Here is a 13,089-nt window from a genome sequence, read left to right on the forward strand (position 1 = left end):
ATGGTGGCTCATGCCTGTAATTCCACCACTTTGGGAGGCTGAGGCAGGCGGATCACTTGAGGTCAGGAGTTCAAGACCAGCCTGGCCAACATGGTAAAACCCTGCCTCTGCTAAAAGAAAAATACAAAACTTAGCTGGGCGTGGTGGCACAGGCCTGTAATCCCAGCTACTTGGGAGGCTGAGGCAAGGGAATCATTTGAACCCAGGAGGCAGAGATTGCAGTGAGCCAAGATTGCACCACTGCGTTCCAGCCTGGGCAACAGAGCAAGACTCCATAAAAAAAAGAAAAAAAAAAAAAGATGTGAATCCCAAAGTGACCCAGATGGTGGAATTATAGAAGACTTTAAAGCATCTACTATAACTATGATCCATGAGGTCAAAGTAAACACATTTGAATGGATGGAAATGATGTGGAATGAATGGAAAAATAGGATGTCTCTGCAGAGAAATAGAAACTATTTGAAAAAGACCTCAAACAAACAAAAAAAGATAAAAATGAAACAAAAAGCTGGTTCTTTGAAAAGATAAAGAAAATTCATAGACCATTAGCGAGATTAACCAAGAAAAGAAGAGAGAAGATCCAAATAAGCTCAATTAGAAATGAAACTGGAGACATTACAACCAATACCTCAGAAATACAAAAGATCATTCAAGGCTGCTATGAACACCTTTACGTGCACAAACTAGACACTCTAGAGGAAATGGATAAATTCCTGGAAACATACAACCCTCCTAGGTTAAATCAGAAAGAAACAGAAACCCTGAACAGACCAATAACAAACAGCAAGACTGAACTAGTAATTAAAAAAAATTGCCAACAACAAAAAAGTCCCAGACCAGGTGGATTCACAGTTGAATTCTACCAGACATTCAAAGAATTGGTACCAATCCTACTGAAACTGTTCCAAAAGATAGAGAAAGAAGGAATTCTCCCTAAATCAGTCTAAAAGCTAGTATTAAACTAATAATAAATCCAAGAAAGGATAAAGCAAAAAAAGAAAACTACAGACCAATATCCCTGATGAACACAGATGCAAAAATCTTTGACAAAATATGAGCTAACGAAATCCAACAGCACTTCAAAAAGACAATACATTATGAACAAGTGTATTTCATCCCAGGGATGCAGGATGGTTTAACATATAAAAGTCAATAAATATGATACATCACATAAACTGAATTAAAAACCAAAATCATATAATCATCTCAATAGATGCAGAAAAAGCATCTGATAAAATCCAGCACCACTTTATTATAAAAACCCTCAACAAAATAGGCATAGAGGGGACATATCTTGAAGTAGTAAAAGCCATATATGACAAACCCACAGCCAACATCATATTGAATGGGGGAAAGTTGACAGCATTACCCCTGGGAACTGGAACAAGACAAGGATGCCCACTTTTACAACTTCTATTCAACATAGTACTGGAAGTCCTTGCCAGAGCAATCAGACAAGACAAAGAAACAAAGGCCATCCAAACTGGAAAAGAGGAAGCCAAACTGTTGCTGTTTGCGGGTAATACGATTGTATACTAGAAAATCCTAACAATTCATCCAAAAAGCTCCTAGATCTGATAAACAATTTCAGTAAAGTCTCAGGTTAAAAAAATCAATGTACACAAATTAGTAGCCCTGCTATACACCAACAACCACCAAGCTGAGAATCAAATCAAAGCTCAATCCCTTATACAATAGCTGCAAAAATAAATAAATAAATAAATAAATAAAATATCTAGGAATATACTTAACCAAGGAGGTGAAAGATCTCTACAAGGAAAACTGCAAAACACTGGTCAAAGAAATGATACAAACAAATGGAAACACATTCCATGCTCATGGATGGGAATTATCAATATTGTGAAAATGACCATTCTGTCCAAAGCAATCTACAGATTCAATGCAATTCTCATCCAAATACCAGCATCATTCTTCACAGAACTAGAAAAAAAATCCTAAATTCATATGGAACCAAAAAAGAGCCCATATAGCCAAGCAAGACTAAGCAAAAAGAACAAATCTGGAGGCATCACATTACCCAACTTCAAATTATACTACAAGGCTATAGTTACCAAAACAGCAAGGTACTGGTATAAAAATAGGCACATAGACCAATGAAACAGAATAGAGGGCCAAGAAATAAAGTCAAATACTTAAAACCAATTGATCTTCAACAAAGCATACAAAAACATAAATTGGGGAAAGGATACCTATTCAATAAACAGCGCTGGGAAAACTGGCAAGCCACATGTAGAAGATTAAACTGGATCCCTATCTCTCACCTCATATAAAAATCAACTCAAAATGGAGCAAAGACTTACATCTAAGACCTGAAAGCATAAAAATTCTAAAACATAACATTGGAAAAACTCTTCTGGACATTGACTTAGGCAAAGAATTCATGACTAAGACCCCAAAAGCAAATGCAACAAAACCAAAAATTAAAAATGGGACCTAATTAAACTAAAAAGCTTCTGCACAGCAAAGTAATCAGGAGAGTAAACAGACAATCCACAGAATGGGAGAAAATATTTGAAGACTATGCATCTGACAAAGGACCAGTATCCAGAATCTACAAGGAACTCAAACAAATCAGCAAGAAAAAACAAAGAAATAAACAAACAAAACAAATAATCCCATCAAAAAGTCAGCAAAGGATATGAGCAGACATTTCTCAAAAGAAGGTATACAAACAGCCAACAAATATAAGAAAAAATGCTCAAAATCATTAATCATCAGGAAAACACAAATTAAAACCACAATGAGATGCCTCCTTACTCCTGCAAGAATGGTCATAACTTAAAAGTCGAAAAACAATAGATGTTGGCATGGATGTGGTAAAAAGGCATCACTTTTACATTGCTAGTCGGAATGCAAATTATTACAACCACTACGGAAAACAGTATGGAGATTCCTGAAAGAACTAAAAGTAAAACTACCATTCAATCCAGCAATCCCGCTACTGGGTATCTACCCAAAGCAAAATAAGTCATTATATGAAAAAACATACACACACACACATTTACAGCAGCGCAATTTAAGATATGGAACCAACCTAAGTATCCATCAACCAACAAGTGGATAAAGAAAATGTGCTATAAATACACTATGGAATACTCTTCAGCCATAAAAACGAATGAAATAATGTCTTTTGAAGCAACTTGGATGGAGCCGGAGGCTATTATTCTAAGTGAAGTGGCTTAGGAATGCAAAACCAAATATCCTATGTTCTCACTTATAAGTGAAAGCTAAGCTATGAGGATGCAAAAACATAAGAGTGATATAATGGACTTTGGGGAGTCCAGGGGGAAGGTTGAGAGGGGGATGAGGGATAAAAGACTACATAACAGGTACAGTATATGCTGCTCAGGTGACAGATGCCCTAAAATCTCAGAAATCACTACTAAAGAATTTATCCATGTAACCAAAAACCACCTGTACCCCCAAAACTATTGAAATAATCATAATAATAATAAATTGCAAAGGAAAATAAAGTTCAAACTTTAAAGAATTTAAAAATTTTAAAAAGAACCAAATAGACATTTTAGAACGTACACATATGTATCTAAAATAAAACATTCACTGGATGGGCTCAATAGCATAGTGGACAGAGAAAAGACTCAGTGAAGTTGAAGGTAGGTCAAGATAAATTATCCAATCTGAAGAACAAGAGAGAAAAAAGATGAGGGGGGTTGAAGGGGGTAGGCAGGGGGAGAACAGCTCTGCAGAGACCTTGGAACACTGTCAAATGCTTAGCACCACAGTATTGGAAAACAGAAGGAGATATGAAATAGATCAGTGCACAAAAAGGCATTTAAAGAGGTAACTTAAAATTTTCCAAATTTGGTGACATACTTTTTTATATTCAAGAAGTCTCGGTGAAACTCAAACAGGATAAACTCAAATATGGCATCAACAAATTTGACAAAGATGAAAGATTTGGTGAGTATCGTCTCTCTAAGTTGTCTGTTTTGGAAAATACATGTCACATTCTCCTCAGGAAATGGTAGTCTTGTCATTACTTAAAACCCATTATACAGATTATATAACTTGGCCTGCCTTCCCTTTTGCTTCAGATTATATAAACATGACCAGTGCCTTACATGCTCAGGTATATGAAACGTAACTTAGTATCATTTGTCACTCACTGATTTTTTTCATAAAAATTATCATTACTGTCTTTTACCTGTCAATGAACAGTTACTTAGCAATTAGAAATCACTTCTCAATTTAGAAGCTGTACTGAACCTTGTGTATCTTTAGCCTTCGGAATTTTGTCACTGACGAGATTTCCATTAGCCCTTCTGGCAAATTCATCTGAAAATGCCTGAAATATAAATATAGCATTGATCATTACACTCCTCAGTAGATGAATAAATTGGAATCATCAGGGTGTTTGGTCCTGCATGCACACATACATATTTGGGAGATAACCATTCTCAAACAGTATTATTTCAGTATTATCTAATTTCATTGCAGATCTTGAAAGTTATAACAACAACACATGATTCTGTTTCTATAAATGTGTCTAATGAAAATATCAACGATGTAGACAAAGATATAAATACAAGGATATTCACTACAGTGCTATTCATAACAGAGAAAAAAACAGTTAAAAATTCAACAGGGAAAAAGTTAAATAAATGTTGCTGCATCCATGTGTTGGAGTATTTATTAGCCACTAAAAATTGTATTTTCAAAGAATTTTTTAAACGCAGTCTTGCTGTGTTGCCCAGTCTGGAGTGTCGCCCAGGCTGGAGTGTCGCCCAGGCTGGAGTGTCGCCCAGGCTGGAGCGCTAGAGGCGTGATCACAGTTCACTGCAGCCTCGACCTCCTGGGCTTAAGCAATTCTCCACCTCAGCCTCCCAAGTAGCTGGGATTATAAGTATATGGCACCACACCCAGCTACGTTTTGTTGTTGTTGTTGTTGTTGTTGTTTGTAGAAACAGTGTCTCCCTATGTTGCTCAAGCTGGTCTTGAACTTCTGGCCTCAAGTGATCCTCCTGCCTTGGCCTCCCAAAGTGCAGGGATTAAAGGTGTGAGCCACTGTGCCCAGCCTCGAAGAAGATTTAATGAAATAGAAAATAAAAGTGAAGGATATTAAATAAAATAATTTATAATCACAATCCTTTATTTATTTATTTATTTATTTATTTGAGATGGAGTCTCATTCTGTCACCCAGGCTGGAGTGTAGTGGCACAATCTTGGTTCGTTGCAACCTCTGCCTCCCAGGTTCAAGTGATTCTCTTGCTTCAGCCTACTTGGGAGGTAATTTTTGTATTTTTAGTAGAGACGGGGTTTCACCATGTTAGCCAGGCTGTTCTCCTGACCTCAGGTGATCTGCCTGCCTTGGCTTCCCAAGGTGCTGGGATTACAGACATGAGCCACCGCTCCCAGCCAATCCCACTTTTAAAAGTACATATGTAAAAAAAGCAGACTGGAATAAAATCCAACTAAAGAATTTATGCATTTTGCATTGTTCAAAGTTTCTACAATGAACGTGAATTACCACAATAGTCAGTCAAAGCAAATAACTTGCCAATTGTAAAAACTACAATGTTAAGAGAATGACCATCACAAGGTCCCAAACACTTCCATTTTTAATTTCCTATTTGTATCAAAAGAGGAGGGGCTGGGGAGTCATGATTTTTGGAGCAAGTAGCTGGTGTATGTATTCTAGTGTTAATAAACCTGTGATTTTCATTTTTTTTTTTTTTTTGCCTGTTGGTGACCCTCCAAAATCATCGTTTTCTTCCTCCTTGTAAACAAGCTACAGATAATTTTGTTGGACAAAAAAAACCAAGTAACATCTTGGCTAAAGACAGATGCAATAATGGGAGAAGGACCCAGAGAGAGGGTAGAGCAAAGATCTCAGACTCACAGGCCTCCAGGAGCCAGGTAGGTAAGGCACATGTGTAAAGGTGGTCTGATTTGACTATGGAGAACTAGAGAACACCTGCCACTCAGCCATGGAAAACTTCCTGTTCCAAGCAGGAAGCCATGTTTAATGTGCCAGAAGTTTTGAAGTTTTAGGTTGTAGTGAATATCTACAGTTTTATGTAAAATTTTTGATTTTTAAATGCTAGCAACTGATTGAAATTTTTTTTTAATAATCTAAATAAAGCACATCTAGAGGCTATGTTCAAATCATGGGACTGCTGCTTTGCAACCTCTGTGACAGTCTCCATCTATAAACATCTCAATAAGCTTTGCTGATTTTTCTGTGCAAATGTAACCAAAGTTTAACTGTATTTAAAAGTCTAAAGACAAAAAGTGTAACAGACACATACAGAGAATTTCAAATGGTACTAAAGGTATCTGTATAGACTAATTCTTTTTACAGAGTATTTGCAAAATACTTAGTCTTTAGGAAAGAAAATGAATGCTGAGGTTGCATGAAAAAGAGTGATATTTGAAGGTTCAGGTCTGTGTCACAGGACTCATGCTGTATTCAATCACCCGTTCATTCAAAAACAGCACTTCATGCCTCTCATTTAGTTCATTTTGTGTATATAAATCTTAGCTCCAAAGTAATTGTGATTTATAGGAGGGAAAGTATGTGCTATACCTATTCGTCCTGTTCCACGATCCACATCACCTTGCACAATGCAAGTCATAGGGAGATTATTTTAAAAGCTTCTGTTGCATAGGAGAGTAACTAATTATACAGGACAAGTAAATGGACCACATATTTTACTCAGGTGGTTTGGCTGCCTGATCAGAATTTAGGTTAGATTTACTTGCTTCCAAAGAACTTATAGGTAGTATCTAGCGTCACAGAAAAATTAAGTGTTACCTAAAAATTCAGATGGTCCAATGATCCACAGATATCTCTTGGGTTGCTGATTTTAATCTGTTTGATCAATTTTTGCAGTATCATGGGAGCTTTTCAAACACTAAATGTCATCTACTTTATTTGATTAAGTAAAGACTTGGAGTGCAGGGATAATGGCTTAAATGCCTGTTGTGCTCCCATAATGCTGAGTCCAGTGGCTCTCCCACAGCTGATGTGAGCTGAATCATGAACTCATGACTGATGTTGGTTCTGGTGTTTCTGGTCCCAACTCTCCTAGTTACATGGGAATGTGCTAATCCATTCTAACCACACCTTCTGACATCTTCCTATTGATAAGGCCACACTGTGCTTTTATACTATGTATTAAAATTTCTATGTCCATATGGAGGGAAATCCTACAGTCAACTCCATTGCAATATGTGGGCCTTATTTGGATTCTGATTCAAACACAAAGCTGTAAAACAAAACATTTATGAGATAGTCAGAAATTTGAGAATTGATTTGATAATTGGTTAAATAAAGGAATTATTGTCCATTTATTTTAGGTGTGATACAGTATTGTGGTTATGTTACTTTTTTAAAAAGAATTGTTATTGTTTAAAATAAATGTTGAATTGTTTATGGATAAAATGATATGCCTGGGATTTGCTTCAAAATAATATAGAAAGAAGGGAAATAAATGGAGATAGAGATGAGACATATTGGCCATAGGTTGATAACTGTTGAAGTTCAGTGATAGGTACAAGGGACTTCATTATACTATTATGTCTACGTTTGGATATGTTCAAAATTTTCCTGAATAGGAAGTTAAATTTTTTCTACATCTGTAACTTTTCTTAAAATTTGTCATGCTACAACTACAAGTATAAACTACTTCCTTACTTTCCTGTATGAGGAAATGAATGAAAAAAGCATCCTGTTAGACCAAAAAGACTTTTGAAAAAACATTAGGTCTCAGTTGCCAAAATAATCAGAAATGAGTGGCACTGTACCTGAATATTTTCATGATCACTCGGGTGCAGCAGAAAGTGAACCTCTTGTAAAGTTTTCAGCTGATTCTTGCTACTAAATTTGAACACCTCTGAAATGATTAATTCAGCGAATATGGTTTTAGGAAATCCCAAGTTTCCTGTTCCTATTGCTGGAAATGCAATTGATTTTAAGGACAAGCTCTCAGTGATCTCCATACATTCTCTGATTATGTCTTCCATGATCTGAAACGCACAAAGCACATCCTTATACATTTTGTCTAGAAATGGGAGTTAGAACAAAAAGGACAAGAATTTAGCAACTTTGTGACCTTGAATACTCCCTTTTGCTTTCAACACTGATTAAGGGCAATCAGAAGAGGAAAGAAAACTACAGGAGAAGGCAAGGAAAAGGAAAAGAGAATGCAAGAGACTTAAACACATTCACAATGAAGGAAAGAAGCAAAGCAACTACTGTTCTTTTCCTTCATTCTCTTCCATTCTTCACACCCTCTTCTGGCTTTCTTCACTAAGCAAGCAATAATATTATCTTCAGTAACCCTTCCCTGAGCTCCAATAATTATTGAGCACAATAATCCATTTATAGTATTAACTAGTCCTCAGAAGAAGTCAGCTACGGCTGAAAGAAATGGCCACATGATGGAATCTGCCAAAAGAGTGATTATTATGGAAGAGAAACAGACAAGGCCCAATCTATGTTCAGTCAATATGCTACTAAAAGGAGAACCCAAAGGGCTACCCGACTTCATGGAGAATTCAAAACCAGGCCAAACCTTGTGTGAAGATATGCTACCATTTCTCCACTCCGGAGCTACCACGTGAAGCACATAGCGACAGTCCAGATTCCAGCTGCTGGTTTTGAGCACTGTGCCCACACTGACAGCCACCCCTTGTCCAACTGTGTCCAATTCCTCCTGGAGCTCTGGTCCAGCTTTTTCCAAGAGGGACTTAGAAAGAGGCCCTCTACTAAGCACGAGATCCGAGGGAACGGAGTTGACAACAACATCGGTCTTAAAGACAAAACCAAAAATTTGTTTCAAATTTTAACAAAAAGCATTCATCAATGATTACTATATTTGAGGCACTGGGCTTGGCACAATGGGAGACAACTAAGATGACTACGGTTTCAGTGATTAAAATATCAACACAAGACAAAGTGTTACTAAATACTTATTTAAGTGACACTTAGGAAAAAAAGAGAGCAGTCAAAAAGTAATCTATGAATGGTATGGCATCACTGAAGGAGTCCAGAGAAAGCTGTTTCAGTAACTAGCGAAGACACCATGGGCAATGTGGGGTTTGAGAAATGGGAAGAATTTCAGCAGGCAGAGCAAGAAAGGGAGCAGCATGAACATAGGCATGGTGGGTTGTGAGCTGTGAACAGATTAATCTGATCTGAGAGAGCTCCTGCAGCAAAATGGCACACTCCAGGCTAGAAATGTTACACTGGGGGTAAACTAGGGGGCCCACCTCTAGTGCCAAGACATCTGGACTCCCTGACAGAAAGGGAGCAGCCCTGGAAGCTTTTTCATCAGTGAATGTGAGCAGATTAATCGGGCTAGATTAGAGAGGTCAAGAGAACAGAGGAGAGGGAATGTAACCAAGTGATTTTCAAAGCTGCCCTGCCTGAGTCACTAAGGAGTAATGCAGAGCAGTTATTGCAGCCATGGAAGCTAAGCATCTATGGGAGTGAAAGGAAAGCAAAGTATGACTGTTTTTTGTTTTTTTTTTTAAGAGAGAGGGTCTTGCTCTGTCCACCCAGGCTGGAGGGCAGTGGCATGATCATAGTTCACTGCAGCCTCAAACTCCTAGGGTTCAAGTGATCCTCCCACCTCAGCATTCCGAGTAGTTAGGACTACAGGTATGAGCAACCATGCCTAGCTGGGAAAGAATGTCTTGATATTTGGTGTCAAAAGGGACAAGGAATGAAATTCATTCCGATAACTGATGCTTGGTCCAAAGAGTTTTTATTTAATTTTTTAAAATCAGACACAACACTATTTTTAACATTTTGAAATAGTGCAATGGTTAAGAGCCTGAACAAATTCCAATCCTGGCTCTACCATTTGCTAGTTGGGGGATGTGGGCAAATTACCTAACCCCTTTAAGTCTCACTCCCTCATCTGTAAAGTGAGAATAATAATAATCCTAGAATCTGCCGCATGGCAGTGAATGAGAACATGCATGTCAAAAACAGCACAGTGCTGGCTGGACATGATGGCTCACGCCTCTAATCCCAGCACTTTGGGAGGCTGAGGCAGGCGGATCACCTGAGGTCGGGAGTTAGAAATCAGCCTGGCCAACAAGGAGACACCCCATCCCTACTAAAAATACAAAAATTAGCTGGGCGTGGTGGCGGGAGACTGTAGTCCCAGCTACTCAGGAGGCTAAGGCAGGAGAGTCACTTGAACCCGGGAGGCAGAGGTTGCAGTGAGTTGAGATTGCACCACTGCACTCCAGCCCAGGTGACACAGCAAGATTCCATCTCAAAAACAAAAACAAAACAAAACAAAACAAAACAAAACAAAAAAAACAGCACAAGGCTTGGCACATAGTAACAACCAATGTTAGCTATGGTTCTTGTAATTATTACTTAAGCTTACTATAAGTAAAAATCTGTTTCAAATCTTCCAGTTCAGCACTTTAAACTAAAACAAATATTTAAACAAAGTAACAGCTCAAACAAAAAAGAAAGATGGCACACAGAATAGAATAAAATATTTGCAAATCATATATCTGATAAGGGACTTATATCCAAACTATAGAAAAAATACTTAATCATAAAAAGACAACCCAAATGAAAAGTAGAAAATATAAACCAGGTGCTTTGGCTTACACCTGTAATCCCAGCACTTTAGGAGATCAAGGAAGGAGAATCACTTGAGGCCAGAATTTCAATGTTACAGCAAGACATGATCGTGCTGCTGCACTCCAGCCTGGGTGACTGAGCAAAACCCTGTCTCTAAAAATAATTAACTAACTAATTAAAAGTGGGCAAAGGATCCACATGGACATTTCTCTTACGAAGATATACACATTGTCAAAAAGCACATGAAAAGATGTTCAACATCATTAGTCATTATGGAAATTCAAATCAAAACCGCAGCAGTGAGATGCGACTTCACACTCACTAGGATGGCTATAATCAAAAAGAAGATAATAACAAGTGTTGGCAAGGAGGTGGAAAAACTGGAACTGTCAATGTTCCTGACAGGAATGTAAAATGGTGCAGCTGCTTTGGGAAATGATCTAGCAGTTCCTCAGATGGTCAAACACAGAGTTACCATATGACCCAGCCATTCCACTCCTAGGTATGTACCCAAGAGAACTGAAAACTTATGTTCATACAAAAACTGGTATACAAATGTTCACAGCAGCATTACTCATGGAAGCCAAAGAGTGAAAACAATCCAAATGTTCATCAGAAGAATGGATAAATAAAATGTGGTCTATCCATACAATGGAGTATTATACAGCCATAAAAATGAAGTAAGTTCTGATACATGGTACAACATGGCTGAACCTTGAAAACAGTCTGCTAAGTGAAAGAAGTCAGTCAGACAACCACAAATTGTATGATTCCATTTATATAAAATTTCCAGAATAAGTGAATCTATAGAAACAGAAAGTAGATTAGTGGTTGCCTAGGGCTGGGGATGTGGGGTGGGTAGATGGAATGGGGAGTGACTGCTAATGGGCACAGGTTTCTTTCTGGAATGATGAGAATGTTCTAAAATTAGATTGTGGTAATGATTGCATACCTCAGTGAATATACTAAAAACCACTGAATCACACATTGTAAATGGGTATTGTATGTGAATTATATCTCAACAAAGCTGTTTAAACAAAAAGGAAGGTGATTGAGTGTGACTGTTAAGCAATTTTCAGCTTTTCTCAAGATAGCTGTGATGTAGAAATATGCTAAAACAGCAAATATATTCAGGTTAATATAGTTTCAATTGTGTCACCTTTTATCACATTATATTGGACACTGGATGGATGCTTAGATATACTTTTTTTTAAAACAATTCAAAGCAAACATTTGGCAAGTTTATTAAATCTTGTTCATTTCACTTAATATCATGTAAAGCATATATCCAACTGTATTTTGTTTAAAGATGATGAAGATAATTAATACCCAGTCCTGATAATTTAGGACTTTGGTCTTGGTCTTTGACCAAAATATTCAGGCTTGATGAAACTTTCATTGTATTGTGATGTTTGTTTTCTTTTACGTATATTGTGCTAATTGATCTTCCTTTTAAAAAGTGGGACAAAAAAGAGCCCAGCAGCATTCCTGGGTGGCAGGAAGGGCCTTCACCCAGCTCTGGGTCCCAGGGTCCCTCTGGCAGCCCCGAGCACATCCACTCCAGACCAGCAGAGGAAGGTTGAGGCAAATGTCCACTGGAAGACACAACTATGGCCATGCCAGTTAAGACAGTAAGGAAAAATGTTTCTGTTGGTTGGTAAATAAGTGCTGCCCTGCATCTGCCCCCAGTGCTCCCACCATCTCCACCCCAACTCCCCTGCCAGGACTCCCCCAAATCTTCCAATTAAAGAAGTAGTGCCTGGTACAGTAGGAGGCTTCAGACCCTGGGCAGATGGCTGCTGTTCTGATTAGTTAGACCCTGTGTTGCTAAATACGGTAGCTCATGCCTGTAATCCCAGCACTTTGGGAGGTTGAGGTGGGCGGATCACCTGAGGTCAGGAGTTCAAGACCAGCCTGGCCAACGTGGTGAAACCCCATCTCTACCAAAAAAAATACAAAAATTAGCCGGGCGTGGTGGCATGCACCTGTAGTCCCAGCTACTCGGGAGGCTGAGGTGGGAGAATCACTTGAACCCAGGGGGTGGAGGTTGCAGTGAGCCGAGATGGTGCCACTGTACTCCAGCCTGGGTGACAGAGCGAGACCCTGCCTCAAAAAAATAAAAATAAAAATAAACATATTAGCCTCCCCCCCAACCCCGCCATGCCCCTGCAGCCTACAAGAATTGTCCCCACATATTGCCTGGCACCTGTAACTTCCTCAGGTTCACTTTTCGCTTCCTCACTGGTGTTGGGCGCTGATGGCCCCTCAGACTCTGGCCCCAAGCTCACTCTTGCTCAGCATCATGACAAGATTCCTGTCCTCTGCATACCCTATGCTCTGATTGTTCTGTATCTGCTGTCAGTAAATTAGGAAATTAGTCTTAGATTTACCAAAACACGGCAGGTGTAAGGTATAGAGAACTGTCTAAATGTGTGATATTATGGATTTTTACATCTACTGGAAATCTAGCAATCTGACCTCTATACCCTTTCAG

General features: G+C 38.5%; 1 protein-coding gene across 2 annotated transcripts in view; it reads right to left on the reverse strand.

The window, feature by feature from the left end:
* The window catches only part of PARP14 (poly(ADP-ribose) polymerase family member 14), a 52,344-nt gene that overhangs the window by 17,555 nt on the left and 21,700 nt on the right, over positions 1 to 13,089 (reverse strand). For both annotated transcript variants that reach the window (XM_024244933.3, XM_063721729.1), the window contains exons 7-9: positions 8,560 to 8,796; positions 7,790 to 8,011; positions 4,249 to 4,327 (exon numbers count right to left, since the gene is read on the reverse strand). In XM_024244933.3, coding sequence (XP_024100701.3) covers positions 4,249 to 4,327; positions 7,790 to 8,011; positions 8,560 to 8,796 — 538 coding nt within the window. The remainder of the gene's footprint in view (positions 1 to 4,248; positions 4,328 to 7,789; positions 8,012 to 8,559; positions 8,797 to 13,089) is intronic.

The sequence above is a fragment of the Pongo abelii genome, chromosome 2 (assembly GCF_028885655.2).
Source record: "Pongo abelii isolate AG06213 chromosome 2, NHGRI_mPonAbe1-v2.0_pri, whole genome shotgun sequence".
In the NCBI taxonomy this organism is placed as follows: Eukaryota; Metazoa; Chordata; class Mammalia; order Primates; family Hominidae; genus Pongo; species Pongo abelii.